This window comes from Rhyacophila brunnea, unplaced genomic scaffold, assembly GCF_057557595.1.
Source record: "Rhyacophila brunnea isolate RB1 unplaced genomic scaffold, BYU_Rbru_1.0 scaffold_4, whole genome shotgun sequence".
NCBI lineage: Eukaryota > Metazoa > Arthropoda > Insecta > Trichoptera > Rhyacophilidae > Rhyacophila > Rhyacophila brunnea.
The window spans coordinates 11925990-11944997 of record NW_028233068.1 but is presented as its reverse complement, the minus strand read 5'-3'; the positions used below and the strand labels follow the sequence as shown (position 1 = coordinate 11944997).

Sequence of the window (19008 nt, the reverse complement as noted above, 5' to 3'; positions counted from 1 at the left end):
CTGCATATATTATTATTCAGATTTCAATGCGACTTGCAACTTTTCAATCGACTGAAACGATCTCTCTTACAACTTAAATTTTGACTAAGAATATCAAAATATAATATGAATTTATATACATCTTTGTATAGTTTGCAGGATTCTATTGAAGTACATTATTATAAGTCATTAGGATACCTTGTCAGCTTACTGATAATTACTATTAAAATTCTTCCTCTGATTTTAACAGTAAGAATTATTTACCATTAATAATTTTCTGAAAATTTATAACATTTAAAAACCTAAAATTTGTAAATTGGTCCCGAAAAATACTTGTTTCATATTCAAAATATTATATACATTAAATATACACAATTTTTAATATAATTCTATAATATGATAGAACAATAATAGTTATATCAATTTAAGTATTAATAAGTACAAAAAATATATAAATTGAATGCTTAAAATTATTATTACAATAATAGAAGCTATTCAAAAAATAAACAAAATATAGATAATAGCAATCTGTTAATAAAACAATTCATGATTTATTATAACGTAATAATATGTAATTATTTTCTCAGGCAAAAGTTGTGATTTGCACAATTAATATGGCCGTAGTGCTGTCCTTTACCATAATATTTCAGTTATTCAGGACATCATATTATATATTTACCGATCGTCAACATGTTGGTAAATTAAGTACAACACTTTCGAGGCAGTTTAAGTCAACAAAATTGATATCAAATGATACCATGTCACTCCGCAACCTTCAAATTTAAAACAGATGACTTTAAAATCTCGTGTCAATTTTGTAAAAATACGTTGACATGAAAAGGGTGGGCGATGTACTCAATACCAAAGTGCAGTAAGGCAAGACTCGTCAGGTTACAAATTTGAAGTAAGCACCGTTTATACAAAATGATTTAAAAAAAAAATCGAGAAAAAAGAAGTATGTAGCACTTGAACCGTTAGTAATGACAGAATTGCCGACGGTCTAGTGCGAAGATATAAATTAATAGTGCCTTTACACGTGCATGGATTTACTGGCAGCAATAGTGCATATTTTAAACTATCGTGACAATAATTGTTTACATGTAAAAAGTGCTGACTGTCTCTCCAATCTCATTCTTCAAGAGTAAGTGAGGCACGATGTTGTCATTTTATGGTAATATCTGATAGGTAGTGAAAATCGGTCAACCTCAAGATGAGTATAGTTCGTATTTTTTGCCGGCAGGTTCGCCACTATCGTTCTACTGCGCATGCGCAGATCGAAAATATCCCTACTGTCGCATGAAAACTCCTAAAAAGCTTTCAAACTTTTTAGATTCATGCATACAAGCTTGCAACTGCATGATAATACATGTTTACCCATACATTTTCTTGTTATGGCCGTGATAATACTTACTGTCAACAGTAAATCCATGAACGTGTAAACGGGGTATAATGCTTCACTGTAATAATCAGCTATATTAGTGCAAATAAGTAAAATCAACATTTTAGTCGATGACATTCGATATGGTACTAAGTAAGTAACATATATGTTTACATATGCGAATTGGGTCTCTTTTTTCTGTTGAACAGTCCGTGGAAGACTCCTTTCTTGTCTTTCTTATCAGAAGTTCCGCTCACCGACAGCTCTGACTCTCCCGAACTTTCCGCGTTGCCGTGAGATGACGAACTTTGCATGTACGCTGCTCAAACAAAATAAGGTATTATTATACTATAATCCAATATAAAGGAATAACATATGCCTAAAACTAGGGTAGAATTAGGGGTAATAACTTACGGATGTGTCAAAAGTACCTTTTTATAAATACAATAAACATTACAATATACGTACATATAATATGTATTATTTCAATTTAAGTTCTCGGGTTAATATCGTAGTAAATTTTTGGGTTTCCACCGTGTGTCCTTCTTCCTTCTTTACTCGACGTTTCGGGCTCGTTACAGAGGCCATTATCAAGAGATGATATGTTTTATGATGAAAATGTAGTGAAGGTATATGAATGTAAACATTGCTCTAAGAATGTCGAAAGGAATCCGATTAGCTATGAGCAAACGTTGCTCAGAGTAATCAGTCAATCGTTACGACCAGAGATACCGGCTCGAATATTGGATTTTGCCGGAAGCCAAGACGTTTTTAACCATAATCCATCATCCCTATTAATATTTTCAGGGTTTTTATGGATTTCAATGGCCTCCTTTAGAAGGACACACGGTGGAAACCCAAAAATCTACTATGATAAAAAAACAACCGTGAAAGCCTCAAACATTATATCTCGGGTTAATGATTGCTATTTGATGTACATTTTTCCCCTTTATAATTCAGTATAGAAACAAATAAAATCGAGTAACCATTTAAGGTATAAATCATTATTTTAATTCTATACATGGTTGGTTCATTATTGAACTGTAAAATTTCATTGAGCACGGTTAAATTCTGTTCAGGATAAATAAAAATCTCTCAAAAATCAAGGATTGTGGTGAAATGACAATGTGTGCAAACATTTCAAATACTATCTTAAAATAAGGTTTATGAGTTGATTCTACTACATTAAACTGGGATATCGAAATGTAAATTGCTGGGAGGAATTTGAGGAAAAAAAATTCTATAGACACAAAAACCTTAAATTAAACTAAGTAGTGCAATGATTGACGAGTTTTGATGATATTTAACAAAATTACTTGGAGAAAAACCTATGTTAAATCTTAAAAGATGTTTTTGTTTATATTATAATATGTACATGGAAAAAATGTTTCAATCCTGAAAGACAAAAAAAATATAATATTTTAAATAAACTCCACCACAATACATGCTTTATTAAAGAGGGAAGATGCCTACAAAAACAATTAGACAAAATAATATTAGAGTTGTCAAATTATTTAGGTCTGGAAAAAATAAAACAAATTAATACAATGTACAGTAAAAACAAAACAATGATTGGGTTGGTCGATGGTGTGCGTATGGATGGGAAGTCGTACTAAATACCTGGCAGCCGATGAGCGCGTATTCGTACGTATACGTACGCATACAGTCCACGAACCGGATCATTGTTTTGTTTTTACTGCACATATTACTATTACCATTAATACTTTTTAAATGTGACATAAGTGAGTAATTTTATTATTCCATCATGACTCCAATTTCCCCGGTTGACTTTGGGCAATGTACAAATATTTATCCAGGTAGAAATACAGAGCTAAGATCCGAAACCGTCATGAGTTCTAGAATCTAAGGCCGTCGGCATGATTAATTTCAATAGTGACAGTGAAGACTTTTCAAACATATGCCAAAAACTACGCATCGAAGAAGTCATTCTTATATACGAGGAATGTGCGAGGTTACAAGAACAGAAAGGATTAATATTAGAAGGGTAAGTGTAGAAAACAACATACTCAGTGGAAGTGCTAAAAATATGAGAAAGCGTTCGATAGAGAAAGATGAAGCAGAGGTAATTATGAAAAACAGAGTTTCCTATATTAGACTCGTTATATTCTTTGAGAACACTGTCTTCCATAATCAAAGATTATAATCCCCCAATGGTGTCACGACAAAATCCTACAGAAACTGATAAAGTCATGCAGTGGGAATGGGCAAATCGATTAGCAATAAATACAGGCGTGAATAAGAATTATATAGTACGGAATCTGTAAGGGCAAAACAAGTTTCAATTAGAAGTCTCTCTTACATAAGTGTTGTAGCTGTGGAAGCCTACGAAACCAAATTACCGATCTCATGCTGTGAAGGGGCTACGCCAAATATTTCATACTCTTATTCGCTGAGAATCGAATTTTTGTGAATAAAATTGTCATTCTTCGTAACGAGAGAAGCTTCAGTACAAGCTTTTGCTCGAAGGTTTATATTTACATTTATTTTGAATTTTTATAAAACATACGAAAAATGAATGATTAGAAGATGTTAGTTTAAATTCGGCCAAAGAAACGTATCTCAATTTTTAGCAATTTTGAGATACTGGACATAAAATAAAAAATTACATTAAATGACAAAAATTCAACAGATAAAGATAGTTCAATATGCGTCGCTTGAAAATACTTTCTTGTTAATGTGCATTTGATATGTTTCTTTGATCTTAGGGGGTTGATTTGTGGCCTATCAGTTATCTGTAAAAAACATCATTCATTCAAAAATATACGATTTTCTCTGCGAAAAGTGTACAAGTTATGTTACCACCGACCGCCGTCCCGTTATCAGACTGACCGTTGCTGTAATCGCTGGCAGTATAGAAGTGAGCGGTTGGTGCGCTCTCGTTCCACGCGCCTCCGTTGTTGGCGTTGTTATCCGAGTGTCGCGACTGTGACTGTTTGTACTGCCACGACTCGCAAGTCTGCTGCGGCAGTTGCCCGCCCGCGTAATGCGCTTGCGTTTGCGAGCTTGTTACATTTCTATTGACAACGGAATGGGGATGATGGTGGCGGTGCTGAGACTGATCCTGATGATGCAGCGAGGATGCCGTCACGGGACGCCGCGGGGCCGGTGGGAGGGACTGTGGCAGGGGTGGCGCCATTCCGCGCCTTTCCATCATTGTCGATACTGTTTCACATTTCCCATATTATGTTAACGAAGACACTAATTTTATGTTTATTTCACTAATAAAAACTAGGAAAATTCAGCTGGCATTCAAAAAATATAGTATATTGAGAAATTTCTCCCTCTCATTTCATTCGCCCAAATTAACAATGGAAAGAAATAATAAGAATATCATAAAAATGGTTAAGAAAGAAATGGATGATACATCGATGACATTGCATATTACTCTGATATGTTATTATAGATATACCATCATAAATCACCCGGTGTTCAAATTTAGAACTAAGCTAATCACAGTATAAAAAGTATTGAACGATATATCAAATGTTAGCATGTGGGTGCCCTCACTCACGGATAACTTATACTGATGGATCTATAGTGACCTACACAAATTTTCTACCATTCCTACGAAAACTGGCCATCTGTATTCCGTTTATATGTAGAGATGAATAGATCTATTCATTGAATAGCCGGTACTAATTACAATCTTTAACTTTCAAAGAAAGTTAGTATATCGATCGTAATATTCAAACATTCACCATCATCAAAAAGCAAACCACACAAATCTAGGCTTACTAACAATCACATAATTATAATATAATCTACCCTAAGACAAAAAAAACCCTAATATTATATTAATATTATTAAATATTAATTAATTATCCAATAATAATGTTTTAGTACCTTGTTGTGAATCGATAAATTCTGAGTTGATATCTCTACGCCTGATGTACGGATTCTTTTCAGGCATGGCGAACTGCTGGTGCTGGCCCAAGTCGGACGCGGGCCGCGAACCGTTGCTCACCGATCGATCTGACTGATCTCCCGAGCGCCTGAACACACAATTAGAACAGATTAATAATTTCTTCGGTGAAAATATTGTACAATTAGCTGCCGTCCTATTAGACATTCTATTTACCTCAGTTGAACTTGTTCTGATAAGTTCGTCTGCGATAGTCTCGGAGGAACGGCAGGGGCTTCTGTAAGAAAAAAAAATCAATTGTCAAAATCTATCGTCAATTCTATATGTATATAAAGACAAATTTTATTGTACCTACACAATACATCCACATAATTTAAACAAACCACTTTTCTTTTTTTTCCATAATTACTTATAGTTAGGCTTATCATAATTATTAGACTCTTAACCGGGATATGAACAGGAGATAGGTCAATTTAACCAATAAAAATTGTTTTATTATTAAAAGTATATACATATAAAAGAAGTATTATGAGATATGAACGTATGATATATGATTGAGATATGATATTTATATATTTTCTGAACTACAGCTTGAATTTCGATTGGCAGACCATCCACAGGAGATTGAAGTATAGATATTGTGCACAATATGTGCTCCACATCCAATGCTGACGATATTAACACCAAGTTCTTGTTTGAGTCGGCTATAAACGTTATATTTTGTCGTTTTCTATCTACGCCTCCAAAATTCGTGTTACAATAAATTGTCACCACAAAATGCAGCTATCTTTTTATCAATCCCATGATGACGCAATGTTGAAATTATGTTTTCAATCAATATTTCCGATGTATCGCCGTGAATAAACTCAAAATCCAGTAGTTTTACGTTCACAGTGTTCACACTTTCCAATGGTAAAAAGTATCTAACAACAACTGGCGCTAGTTTTACTTATTTTCTATTTGAAGTGTCGTTAGTAACACTTACAAAATACGTCTTCTGTCTACCCGGCCAATCATGAAAATTTATTATTGCCAATCATTCATACGCGGAATAACAGCCGGGACATAATGCCAAACCGGCCGGGACGCCAGGACCAATGTGTGAAACCGGGACGTATGGTAAGCCTACTTATAATAATACCTGTTTTATTTAATGAATCTCATTAATTTAAATTCATGATAGTTTTGTGAAAACGTAATGTAATCAAAAAAATAGAACCAATCGTCATACAACGTCAACATGGTTTAATTTACTGATGAGAATATTACAGTAGACCAAAATATTATAATTACTGTAATGAAAATATTACATATGTAATGTAATATTCTTGTCATGAATAATAGACTTACCGGATTTTGTTGGTGTGTCGGGAATCAAGGAAGAGCGTGGAGGTGCCGGGGGAGTGCCTGGCGGTTCTGACGTCATCGACTGCAATAAGGTGAATTCGTTTTAAAATCATCATATTTATTTTATTGTAACTGGCATTGTCAATGTTCAAATGTTCAATGTAAAAGAAAGAGTGAAATAAAATTTGTTGTAATGAAGGAATAAATAAATACCTGTCGCGATGTTCTATGTTGCTGTAAAATTTCTGTCTGCGTTCTCAGCTTTGGTCTGGGTTCTGGCGTGGAGCCGGCTGACGAGCTTGAAGATCCATTACTGTATCATAAAAGAAAAAGTGGTATTAATAAGTAGTAAATAAGAGTGAAACATAATGTGGAATTTGGCCAAGAAAATATTCAATCACTTTATCAAATTATTATGCAACAGGTGTCTATGCCTTCAGCGAGAGGGAAATTTCGAGTTATGTCGTCTGACTTTAAACTCAAATTACTAGCCACTGTCGGTTGATTTGCATAATCTAAAAAATTAAACACAGTGACATCTGCTTGAATAATTATGAAATACCAAGCCACAAATTATCGGTATTACAACGATTTTAATAAGAGAGCTTCGCTCTACATTCAACATGTGTCATTAAAAATCTGCAGCCTGTCGGAACTGATAGAATTGACTGAATAGAGAGTCATCCTGGTGATTGTCGATTCTCTTTATTTACATGTTTATATACCCACACTAAATGATTATGCTATTGTCAAGCAATGTGTCATGTTTCGGGTATTAAAATTGGTTTGTTTTAATGATGTTGATTCATGACGTTATCCCACCCCAGGACAATAGTGCAGCAAATGGCCAACAACTAACATAACCGTAAGATAACACCCCATTTGTCTGGCAGTGAAAAGAGTTTAAGCAAGACAATGAAACAAGAATACTCACTGATGCAATTTGTGTCGAAGAGCAGCTTCAGTGTCGGCCTGTTCTCCGTAGCTGAGGAGCTGAAGACTGGGCGGTAAGCGGGCGTGGAAAGCCACTTTGGCCACCCAATCGTTTAGCTCCTCCGCACTGTTGCACGTGAATAGGAACTCTGCGCCGTCCGTGCAGCGCAGGCGAAAAACGTGCTTGCGCTTCGTGTAGTCGGAGGCTCGCTCACATTCCGCCTGAAATAAAAGTTGTAGTCTAAGTAAAGTAACTCGTATATCTATCTGCAAGAAATGTTTTTCTTTGAGCTTCTTGCTTCTATTGGAAGGAATGGACTGGCATGCATTATAGCCAGCACTGTGATTATTTATCAAACAGATGTTAAAAGTAATTATTGATAAATTGAAGATGACTTCCTACAATAACTCTTCTAGTATAAAACGGTTATAAATAGTAGCTGTGAAACACATATAATTTATTTATACAATAGATCAATGAAGTCAAAGAAAAAACAAAACTGCATTAAGCTAATTCCATACTTGATATATCTAGTAGTTTTGAATTTAATAATGAGCAATTTGAATACATAAAAAGTAAATTTTGGTAAATATACATTTATCTTACTTAACAAAACAATAATAATGAAATTACATTCTTCAATATTAAAACATCTGTATCTGGGCATACAACATGTCACAATGAAAATAATTCTGACGGCCAAGTAAAACAAAAGAAATTAAAATTGAATCCAGAATATCTAATCTTTATCTGTCGTGAAAATTCAAAATTGGAATTGGCAGAAAAGGTAATTTGAACAAATATTTTTGTATTTTTGTAGTAGAAATATGAATTGATGATAAACAATACCTTGAGGATGACAACTGGAGGTGCAGCGGCCTTGGACTGCGCAAAGTCGTATTCATCTCTGAAGAAGCAGAGGAGTTGTCCGCACAGAACCGTGTGGTAACCTCGCCACGACCGCACCGCCGCTCGCTTGCCTCCAATTCCCGCCTCGTGCTTTCTCTCCAAGTATCCTGCAAAGATTTTTTCAACATCACTATAGGAAGACATAAAATCAAAGAGCCACTTTTCAACATTTAAAGGGTGATACATTATGTTATGATCAAAGATACCACCTCCTTTGTGTGTATAAAATGTATAAGCATGTCGTTTATTTTAATAAAATTTGATTTTTTAATGTTAGAATAATTTATGTGTATACAGTAGAACTTCGATATAATGGACTAATGCCGGTGAGGGGGTGTCCGTTAAAGCTAGTCCGTTTTATAAAACCACAAACAAAATCCTGTTTATCCGTCTTCGGATTATATAATATCCAGACACACCCATTGTGGAGTGACATTAATGTTTGATGTCGACGTGCTTGCTTTCCTTTCGGTAATCTTGCTTTGAAAAAAGAATCAAGTTTTATTTGCACTTTTCAAGTCTACTACCTTTATATAATCAACACTCTAAAATTACGAAAATGCGTGTAATATAGTCAATAAATTTTTTTAGATTATCATGGGCAGAATATTGTTTACAAGCGGTGACACTTGGATTTAAACATATACAACATTAACGATTAACATTTAACGATTTCTCATTTGACTGTATATTTTGTCTGTTATATCCAAAGTTCGTTATATCGAGATTCTATTGTATTTTCATCTACTTAAGAAGCCGACACAGTTCTTTTAACTGTGTCAACTCCTTTCAAGTATTCATCTAAAAGCATGAAATATAACCAGATGCCCGTCAAATTGAAACTGTGACTTATTTAATGGCATGATTAAACGATGGGCGGGACATGTGGAGAGAATGCCTGAAGTTAGAGCGCCAAGGATCATGACGAAGTGGCTACTCCAACGGAAGAGACCGTCCAAGAAGGAGATGGGCTGTCGCCGTAGAAGTGGACTGGCTTCATATAGGAAGACCCGGTAACTGGAGAAGTGTGGCGAGGGACCGGAGTGAGTGGAGAGCTGTTGTGGAGGAGGCCAAATCCCACCCCGGGATGTAGCGCCGTAGAAGAAGGATTAAACGATGCAATGCTACATCTACAACAGTGGTCTCCAAACTCAATAAGGATGTGAGCTATTTACAGAAATTGTCTGGCGAGCTACTTATACATAGGTATTCCTTCTTTATAATTTTTAACCATTATTATTATATTACTTAAAATAAATTAGGAAATCGGACTTCCAATAAAACATAAAATGCGTAGGTACTTTAATTATTTATTTATAAACAAAATAATAATTGATAAATATCTTGAAAAAAGTGAGTAAAAGCAAAAATAATTGGTGAAAAGAATGGCATTCACCTTCCTCCACATCTTTTTCAATTCTCGGTGAGTACCTTACCTTGTCACTCCCACCCGAATGCAATTATCAAGATGTACATCTGTGAGTCTGTTTATATATTTACTTTTAACCACCTTCATAGTGGAAAACGTTGATTCACATAAGTAGGTATAACAAAACAATGCTCTCATTTTGAGCGCAGTTGGAACTAAAATTGGATAACTTTCTGTTGGGACGAAAGGCCATACAGATTCTACAGTTGAGGCAACACTCTTAAGCGACAAATCACATTCAAATTTATAAATATGATAAAACATCATACGCCAGCTACCGAAAATTCCGCCGCGAGCGACCGTTTGGCGATCACTGATCTAAAATAACGGTAAAATACCTTCGATTTCTACAGGCGGTAGATTGGGTACATCGCCTCGCTGCATCTTCCTGAAGCTCTGAGTTCGTCGCCTGGTTGTGAATGAAGGCGTCCTCTTTGGTTGTTTTCCCCCCACAACATCCTGCATTACATTACATAATAAATGAGAAAATGGGTCATAAGAGTCAATGAAACAAATAATTTACAAGGCTTCTAATGTAGACCGTTTCATTTTATTAATCATTCTTTAACCCTTTTACTCCCACGGGGCCGATATTTCGGCCCACCATACCTATGCGAAAACTCCATCTGGGCCGATCCATCGGCCGAAAGTTTGGAACCAAATTTACGATTTATTCCAAATTTTTTCCCGTCATATTTCGTTCATGTAGACGAAGCATTATATTCACTGTGTGTTGGGTGGTGACTAACATTTATTTTAGTGTCGGCATTGTTTATAATTATGCCATACCCTAATAACTCACAAGTCATAATTGCTCTGCTGTCGAACTTGAGACCAAAGAGGGTCATAAAAATAATAAAACATTATTTTTATGACACATTTTAAATTCTGATATTTCTTTTAGTTGTTTTATGATTCATATATCACATTACAAAATGAAATTTGTAATTTTTGAACTAACAATGGATGCCACTGTATTTTTGGTAAGATGGTGAAAAAATACATGAATATAAATAATATTATAAATGATTTAGTGCTTTGAGACTTATTTTTTGAAATTACTTCATTCCATATCAGTTAGTCGTCGATACTGTATCGAATTCTCTTGCGATTTCGTGAATTGAATAATATTCTTGAATACCTTGACACTATACGATTTTTTTTGATTACTTTATAAAAATTCTATTTCATAGAGAAATAATAATATGTTTATTTTTTTTTCTGTTACTACATAAGGATAGATTATATTATAAAATTTGATATATCAATTATAAATAAAAAAATGTTGTCACACTTGTTTTGTTGTTCAAACATAGTTTTATCCGTTCATTTCTAAATAAATATTGATACATTATTTTTTTCTTTTGTTTTATTGATGTAAACTATCAATATTATTAATTATTATTGCTTTATACACCATTGAGAACACACAAAAAAAGTTTCAAATTTTTAAAACATGTGTAGAATTAGTTATTTAAAAAAAACTAAATCGACGATTTGTTGTCAAAAAACGCTTGGGAGTTTTCGCATATGCTAGGCTAAATCAGCTGGGAGTAAAAGAGTTAAAATCAAGGAGGCGGTTAACATTTATACAATTTGAATGATGTCCAGTATATTTTTTTATTTCATCAGTATAAAAAAAATTATCCTTATAAAACAGTTTTGCAATGAAAGTTAAGAGTAGACCTGATGTTATAGAGTTAATATTATTTAATATGCTACTTTAAAAAAAGGTTACCCACCCGCATAAGTCCAATATCCATAAAGCATATTTCCCAATCCCATTATACCAAATATGACAATCTATATTCTACGAGCATATTTCAAACATTTTCTTAAAATAATGAAAATAAGGTATTAAGCGATACAAAAAATAATAAATGATTGTTAATGACAAATAGATTTACATAACCCATTAACAATTAATAATAGTACTACATACAAATTATGAATACAAACCATACAAATTAGAGATGAATATAAAAAATTTACCAACAGTTATCATTTTCATAGAGGACCACTGAACATTGGCACATTTGCCAATGTTTAGTGTCAAAAATAAAGGATGTAATGACAATAAATAATTTATTCAAACCATAAAAGTCAATTTATATTAATCGGCTAGGGTAGCGATGGTGAACCCTTTTCCGCAGATCGGTCAAAATTTTATTCAAAATTTGGAACTCCAAATCGTAGGTGAAATATTTAAATTTGAATTTAACAAAAAAAAAAATTGAATATACAAATAAATTTCGTTAAATTGAACTTATTAATCTATATCATAAAAATAATAATAAGCTCATAGCAAATAAGAAAAAAAAAATTTTTTTGAAAAGGGAAAATGTAAAAGGAAATCTGTCATACAGGTCACAGGTTCGCATAGGTCATATGATTTAAAGACCAGTAATATGGTGTAAAGTAAAACAATCCTAACAAATAATATAAATCGAGGTCAGAATACCTGGGAGCTATAAATTATTGTTACCAAAATTTTTCATAACAGAATTTTTTTTATCGTGGTAGGTGCTATTCAAATTCTATTACAAATTAAGGTTTGTAAATCATGATAAGGATTCTTTGGGCACAGTGCCTGACTATGACGAAAGGCGAAACCCGAGTCGCAATAAACGACTCAAATGGAATAGTACAACACTTAAATCCATTAGAATTCTTCAACTCATTTATAAATAGTTTTATTTAGCTGTAGAAAATAAATAATTTTGTCAAGTATAGTGGTGGAAGCATTCTGAAGTGAATAAGTATATGTTGAATGTTACCCGTTTGGGTTGACATCTTTCAAGCAATGGGTTATAATGTGTAATAATTGATATTAATTTGATCCATGCGATACCAATAGTACCTATTCGGTGCAATCTGTGGTACAATACAAGCACATCTTAAGGGAGAGGTGACATTAATATGGAGAAAAAAATGACCGATGTAACCATGAATACAAATATCATTTTTTCTCGAAATATTTGCGTAGCACCCTTAAAATATTTGTACAGCATATAGACCACCAAGTAAAGTGTGATTTAATTTAAATTATTGTATGGTGAAAATACGATTTAATGAATACAATAAATTATCGGCATGGTGTCTTGCAGTTAATGAATGAAGGTGTGATTGGAATACAGTAAAACATCATTGATTCAAAAATCCATTATTCGAAATTTGCCGTAATTCAATTTTTTTTGCATAATTTAAAAACTGACATACCAAGTATAAATTCGAAATGGTTTTTGTCAGTAAAAATTAATAATAATAAAAAAAAATCAAAGAAATGAATGTCTCAGATTTGCAAATATTTTATTATTATTTATCAACGTTGACTCTTTATTTTACATCTGCAATAAAAGGAGTATTTTGAATTATTAAAAATCAGTGAAAAAAATTTAAAAAAGCGAAATTGCATAATATACGATTTGTAATTTAGATTCTGATTCAAATTTTTGTCTATTCAATTTCGAATTAAAGAAGTTTTACTGCAGCCCATTGCCATGGATGTGATGATGATGAGAGGGTCTGTACCTTTCCTTGCTGGCTCACTTCTCCTTTTGACTCAGCGATCGGATCGGGCTGCATTGCAGACGGCATTGTCAAGCAGCAACGATATCACAAAACACAACAATATATAATATAATGGATGATAAAACATACCGAATTAACCCAAAGCCCACAAACAACATACGTATTATAATGTATATATATATTATATATAAATAATAGTCCATCGAATACAAGTGGAGTGCTGTTGTTATCTTTGTAGTAGAATTAACATACATGAACAATCAAAAGAACAAAGTAATTTCAAATTTGTACATTTGGTTTAAAAAAAATGTTAACTTATGAAATAGCTCAGATAACCAAAATGAGTTTGAATAACGGTATGCATTTCAGCAATATCTTGATATTGGCTATCAAAAAAAAATATTTGTAGCCCATCGTTAGCGTGAGCATTTACCAATATGACAAAGGATCCATTTTTACTTATTTCAGTGTCAACTTATATTCGATGTTCTACCTAATGTATAAATAAACAAATGATTAAACCAAAATAACATAATATGTGAGACAAAAAAATACAAATAACTAATTTAAGCAATTATTAGGCCAAGTATTAACACCTCTGTATAGGTACAACAACTGTGATTCAATATCACGCAGATATTGAATCAAAATCATTATATGTAAATGTAATTATCTCTGGCTGAATTTTCAGCATAATGCAAAATTAATTTTTTGCACATAATAAAAAAATATTTGGCCACACCGGTACGGGACTTAATGCTTATTGAAAACAGTTAATGGTTGAATCAATTAGAGGGAAAGACCAACATCTACTTTCAAACTACTCACATTGAACAAAGCATAATTAATAAAGGACATAATTTATATTGCCCGTAAATACAATGAAAACTGAAAAATCTGAAATTATAAAATTGTGATATAATAATATATATTGAAAAGTTTTTTTTTCTCAGTTTTTATTGTATACCTACAACATAACTTATGACAATTTTTTCTCTTGTAATATAATATATACATAAATAATATTATACAAGCATAGATAAATTATATTTCATATTATATTGAAGCATCTTTTTAAATTAAAGCGTCAACAAATTTCAAACAGTAATAATGTGAACAAGCTAAAAAAAAAACTCCCAATGAAAAAAGCTTTGGAATTAACCCAAAATAAAAAATTAAATAAAATGATCAGATTAACTTATCAATGTCACATTTCACTATTGGAAAATCTACTCACAATAAAAATGTAGCATAAAAAATAAACGTTAATCACAAGTGCGCCATCGTTTTGGATTGTAAAAATTCCATCAAATAATAAGTCATAACAGTAGAATATTGATAATGTAAAATTCATTAAAATTATCATCATTCTGTTATAAAATGAAATCTATCAATTAAATGTCATCTGAATCAGTAAACTGTAAGCAGTGATCGATTGAACAGGGCTGTTCAAAAAGTATCCGACCAATGTTTTTCCTACTCACTCACTTCTCCCCATTTGGGAAGGTGGTGGGTACCTTCATGGACATGCATGAATTTTTTCCCACTCACATAGAGCGTCAGTCGCTGGCAATCAGCCACTGAGTAAGGAAGTGCACTCAGCTTCTACACGATTTTCATTCCACATTCTGCATTAACTTTCTCTGTCACTTTCTGTAAACTTGCGGACAAGGAGCACTGATTCAGTACATTCCATTTCCAGAAAAGATTTGGATTTGGGAATCGAAGCCACAATTATGGAACTGAAGCAACTCTATCTGCAAGTATTGCGGGTTATAATACTGTACGGCACAAACGGCTCCTGACATGGCTGAAAATGTCACGGTAAGACCCGAGAAGGCATAATGTGGAATACGACGGCCGAGCTGTACTCCATTCCCATAAAGACATTTCAGAAATACTTCCAATAACAGCGAGACTGCTGGGAGAAGTTTGCGCAATCTCGAGGAGACTATTTTAAATGGGATTAGGATTTCGGACTTCCCTGTGAGTAATTGTATGTTTCCCGGCGAAAGGTTGGATACGTTTTGAACAGACCTCGCATGGAAGATTAAAAAATCCATCTGGGGCCTATCCAGTATGGTCTCTCATTCCGTTTAGCTCTTGTTTTAGCACACAACGAACAGGAAATACTAGGTGAGTTGGGTCAGGTGAGTTGAAAATGTCCCTTTGAGGTGGACGAAACCGGTCCTAATTTATTGATTAAAAGTGGAATAAGTACTACAAAAAAATTGCGTTTTATTAAATTAAAACAACAATACAATGCAGTTCCACCATGAATTGACAGTTAACAAAATGAAAGAAAAAAAATACTAGGTTTTTAATGGATTTGATGTAAGCAATTAGTGACCTAGGTTTCTGGTATTGAGGTCACGATATCTTCATATGTGTTATACTACTAATAGTTATTATTGGTCTAATCTATCTATTGAATTGTCAGATTGCTTGGAGAAGAATGAGTGCGTATAAAGTCTGACCTTCATGCTCTCGGCTCGTTTGACATTGGTGACCCTCCTCAATCTGTCACCGAAGGCTTGAGCGGCCGAGTGTGACTTGTGGATGGCAGGAGACTGTTGTTGTGGGTCGATGGCGGTGGCGGGAGACTGGCCACTCTGCTGTGGCGACTGTTGCTGAGCTTGAGGAGTGATCACGGCCGCGTTGTGAGCTTGCGTTATGTTGATCTGCTGTTGGTTTTTGGGCGCTTGCCGGTCTTGGACCAGAATTGGAGATACCGCTTCCACCTGGAAATGAAGAAACACATTCAAGAAAATATTATTGTCAGTTTGAGAGCGCCTATAATGGGTGTAATAATATTTTATTAGCCATCGTAACTGAACAGTACTGCATACTTAGCAATGACGCTGGATGAATATTTAACTTCACATTGTAAGGTTCATATGTTCCATCTACGAGTGGATATGGTGAAAGAAAAGTGCAGATTCTTTTGTTTAATTAGAAATTTGAGATAATAGTTATTGATGGAGCCAGTTTTAGAAGATATAAAAACCTGTTGTGTGTTATGTCTCTCTTGTTCCATCTTCCGTTGCTGTTCGATTCGCTTTCTTTCGGCGGCGCGCCTTCCTTCCGCTCTCTCCATCTCTTGCCTCTCTCTTTCGGCGCGGCGAGCTTCAGCTTCGCGATTACGCATTTCTCCGAATGCTTGCTCAATCTGACGTAAATAAATTTCAACATTTTTGAAAGTTCAATTACTATATTACGAGGGTGGGTCAATAAGTCCTTAGAAAAGCCGACAGGTGGCGCGACTAGTACTGTAAGCGGTTTGTTTTCATGCAGCGGCACTACCGATTCAGTATGCTGCGAAGTTTCAATCAGATTGGTCGGGTTGTTGTGTGTTTCTTGTACATTTAAAAAAAAAATTTGCTTGTTTACAAAAATGGAGAAAATTGAGTTTAGAGCTGTTATTAAACATTTTAATATAAAAGGGTTAACAGCAAAGGAAATAAAAAATGAGTTGGATTTAGTTCACGGCACATCCGCTCTTTCACTTGCAACTATTTATAACTGGTTAAATGAATTTAAACGTGGTCGTACATCAACAAAGGATGAACCACGCTCAGGACGTCCTGTAGAGGTGACTACACCAGAAATGATCAATAAAATCCACGATATGGTGTTAAGTGACCGAAGATTAAAGTTGAGTGAGATAATTGAGGTTACAGGGATCTCAAAAGGTAGCGTCATTTCTATTTTACATGACAAATTGGGCATGAAAAAAAATTCTGCAAGATGGGTGCCGCGTTTGCTCACAGTCGACAATAAACGCAATAGGGTGGTGGCCTCTAAAGCCCTGTTGTCGCTCATGCAACGCAATCCGGATGAATTTTTTCGTCGCTTTGTGACTGTAGATGAAACATGGATACTATACTATACACCACTATACTCCCGAGACGAAAGAACAGTCAAAGCAGTGGATTGCGAAAGACGAACCATGTCCAAAGAAGGCGAAAACCGTAAAATCAGCTGGTAAGGTTATGGCTACTGTATTTTGGGATGCACGTGGAATTATTTTCGTTGACTATTTGGAAAAAGGAAAAACAATAACAGGGGATTATTATGCATCTTTATTGGACCAGCTAAAAAACAAAATTGAAGAAAAACGGCCTCATTTAAACAGGAAAAAAATCCTCTTTCATCAGGACAATGCCCGTGTTCACACATGTTTACGATCAATGGCTAAAATTGAAGAATTGAAGTTCGAATTGGTCGACCACCCACCGTATTCGCCAGATTTAGCCCCCAGTTACTTTTTCCTTTTCCCAAACTTAAAAAAATGGCTAAGTGGACAACGTTTTTTTTTCAAATGAAGAAGTCATCGATCGGACAAATGCTTATTTTGAGGACCTTCCGAAAACTTATTTTTCTGACGGTTTAAAAAAAATTGAGAAACGTCTAACCAAGTGTATTGAGCTCCAAGGAGATTATGTCGAGAAATAAAAAAAAATACAAAAATAAAAACTGTTTTAATGCTTTTTTCTAAGGAATTATTGACCCACCCTCGTATTATGTAAATACATTATTATTCGGCCCCTTAACCTGGCACTCGCGGGCTATTGTTGTATGACGAATTCACTCTCTGGGGTTTTTGTTTAATTTAACTTCTGTGTTTCATAATAAAAATGGTAATAAAAAATGAGTTTTATGGCTCTTTAGGCGCCTAGACATGTTCAGATTATTTTACAACATTAAAAAACCGTAATAAATCAGTCATAATGTCAAAAATATCCGAAGAAATTAATTCTATACAAAGACTCACCATTTAGAAGATTTCCGCCATTTTGTTTTATGTATATGGAGCACTGCAAGGCTTGTATTTTGTTATTCGTCACGCTCGTGCTTGACGCGAGTATAGAAACACTTCACAAATGGTAATAAAATCACACATAATGTTTTTTCCCTGAGTAGGGTCGTAAATATAGCACAATAATTTTAGACTAAACAAACTTTTAGGCAGACACTTAAACAGCTATTAAATATTATTACTGAGTTACATATTTATTTTTACTTTTCACATTTAAAATTGTTTTGAAGAGTGGTAGATTTTATAACACGGACTGAGACATAAAGCCACATTGCAAATACAACACATATATCTAGATAGAGATGTTTTTTTTTTATTAATTTTTGAATTTCCGCACACATGACAGCGTCTTCTGGGCTTTTTATTATTTTCCGTGGGCGGAATGTGTTCCGGCAAATGATCTGTTAAAGTTCTAGGTAACAACCTCAATGGATTTTCACTAGTCGATGGTCTGGGTTGTGGAGTTTTCGTGATTTTCACAGCGTACTTAGCAACTAATTGTTTTATCACGACTAACTGAAATTCTCCTAAAGTTTTTTTACTACCAGTAACAGATTTATACATATAGAATGAATTTAATAAATAGAGGTCAATCATGTGAAATGCTACTTTTTTGTACCATTTCACAGATTTCCTCATGCACGACAAGCTGCTGAGCATCATGTCGGCCTTGTCGACAGTCCCCATATTTTTATTATACTCTAAGATGCACTTTGGCTTCATAATGGGTTCTCCGGTTCTAAAATTAGTTTTACCGGTTGGACCGAAGGAGTCATCGTGCATGGTTGTAAGCATGTGG

The 19008-nt window shown here is 34.1% G+C and overlaps 1 protein-coding gene across 5 annotated transcripts in view; it reads right to left on the bottom strand.

The window, feature by feature from the left end:
• Positions 1-561: 561 nt before the first annotated feature.
• kst (spectrin beta chain, non-erythrocytic 5 kst) overlaps positions 562-19008 on the bottom strand; it is a 130147-nt gene continuing 111700 nt past the window's right edge. For 3 of the 5 annotated variants that reach the window (XM_085954075.1, XM_085954077.1, XM_085954078.1), the window contains 11 exons: positions 16398-16559; positions 15868-16131; positions 13391-13438; positions 10198-10318; positions 8371-8537; positions 7522-7742; positions 6801-6900; positions 6591-6669; positions 5457-5517; positions 5222-5370; positions 562-1676 (listed from right to left, as the gene is read on the bottom strand). In XM_085954075.1, coding sequence (XP_085810201.1) covers positions 1528-1676; positions 5222-5370; positions 5457-5517; positions 6591-6669; positions 6801-6900; positions 7522-7742; positions 8371-8537; positions 10198-10318; positions 13391-13438; positions 15868-16131; positions 16398-16559 — 1521 coding nt within the window. In that variant the 3' untranslated portion in view covers positions 562-1527. The remainder of the gene's footprint in view (positions 1677-5221; positions 5371-5456; positions 5518-6590; positions 6670-6800; positions 6901-7521; positions 7743-8370; positions 8538-10197; positions 10319-13390; positions 13439-15867; positions 16132-16397; positions 16560-19008) is intronic. The other 2 variants (XM_085954076.1, XM_085954079.1) reach the window with 2 other exon arrangements.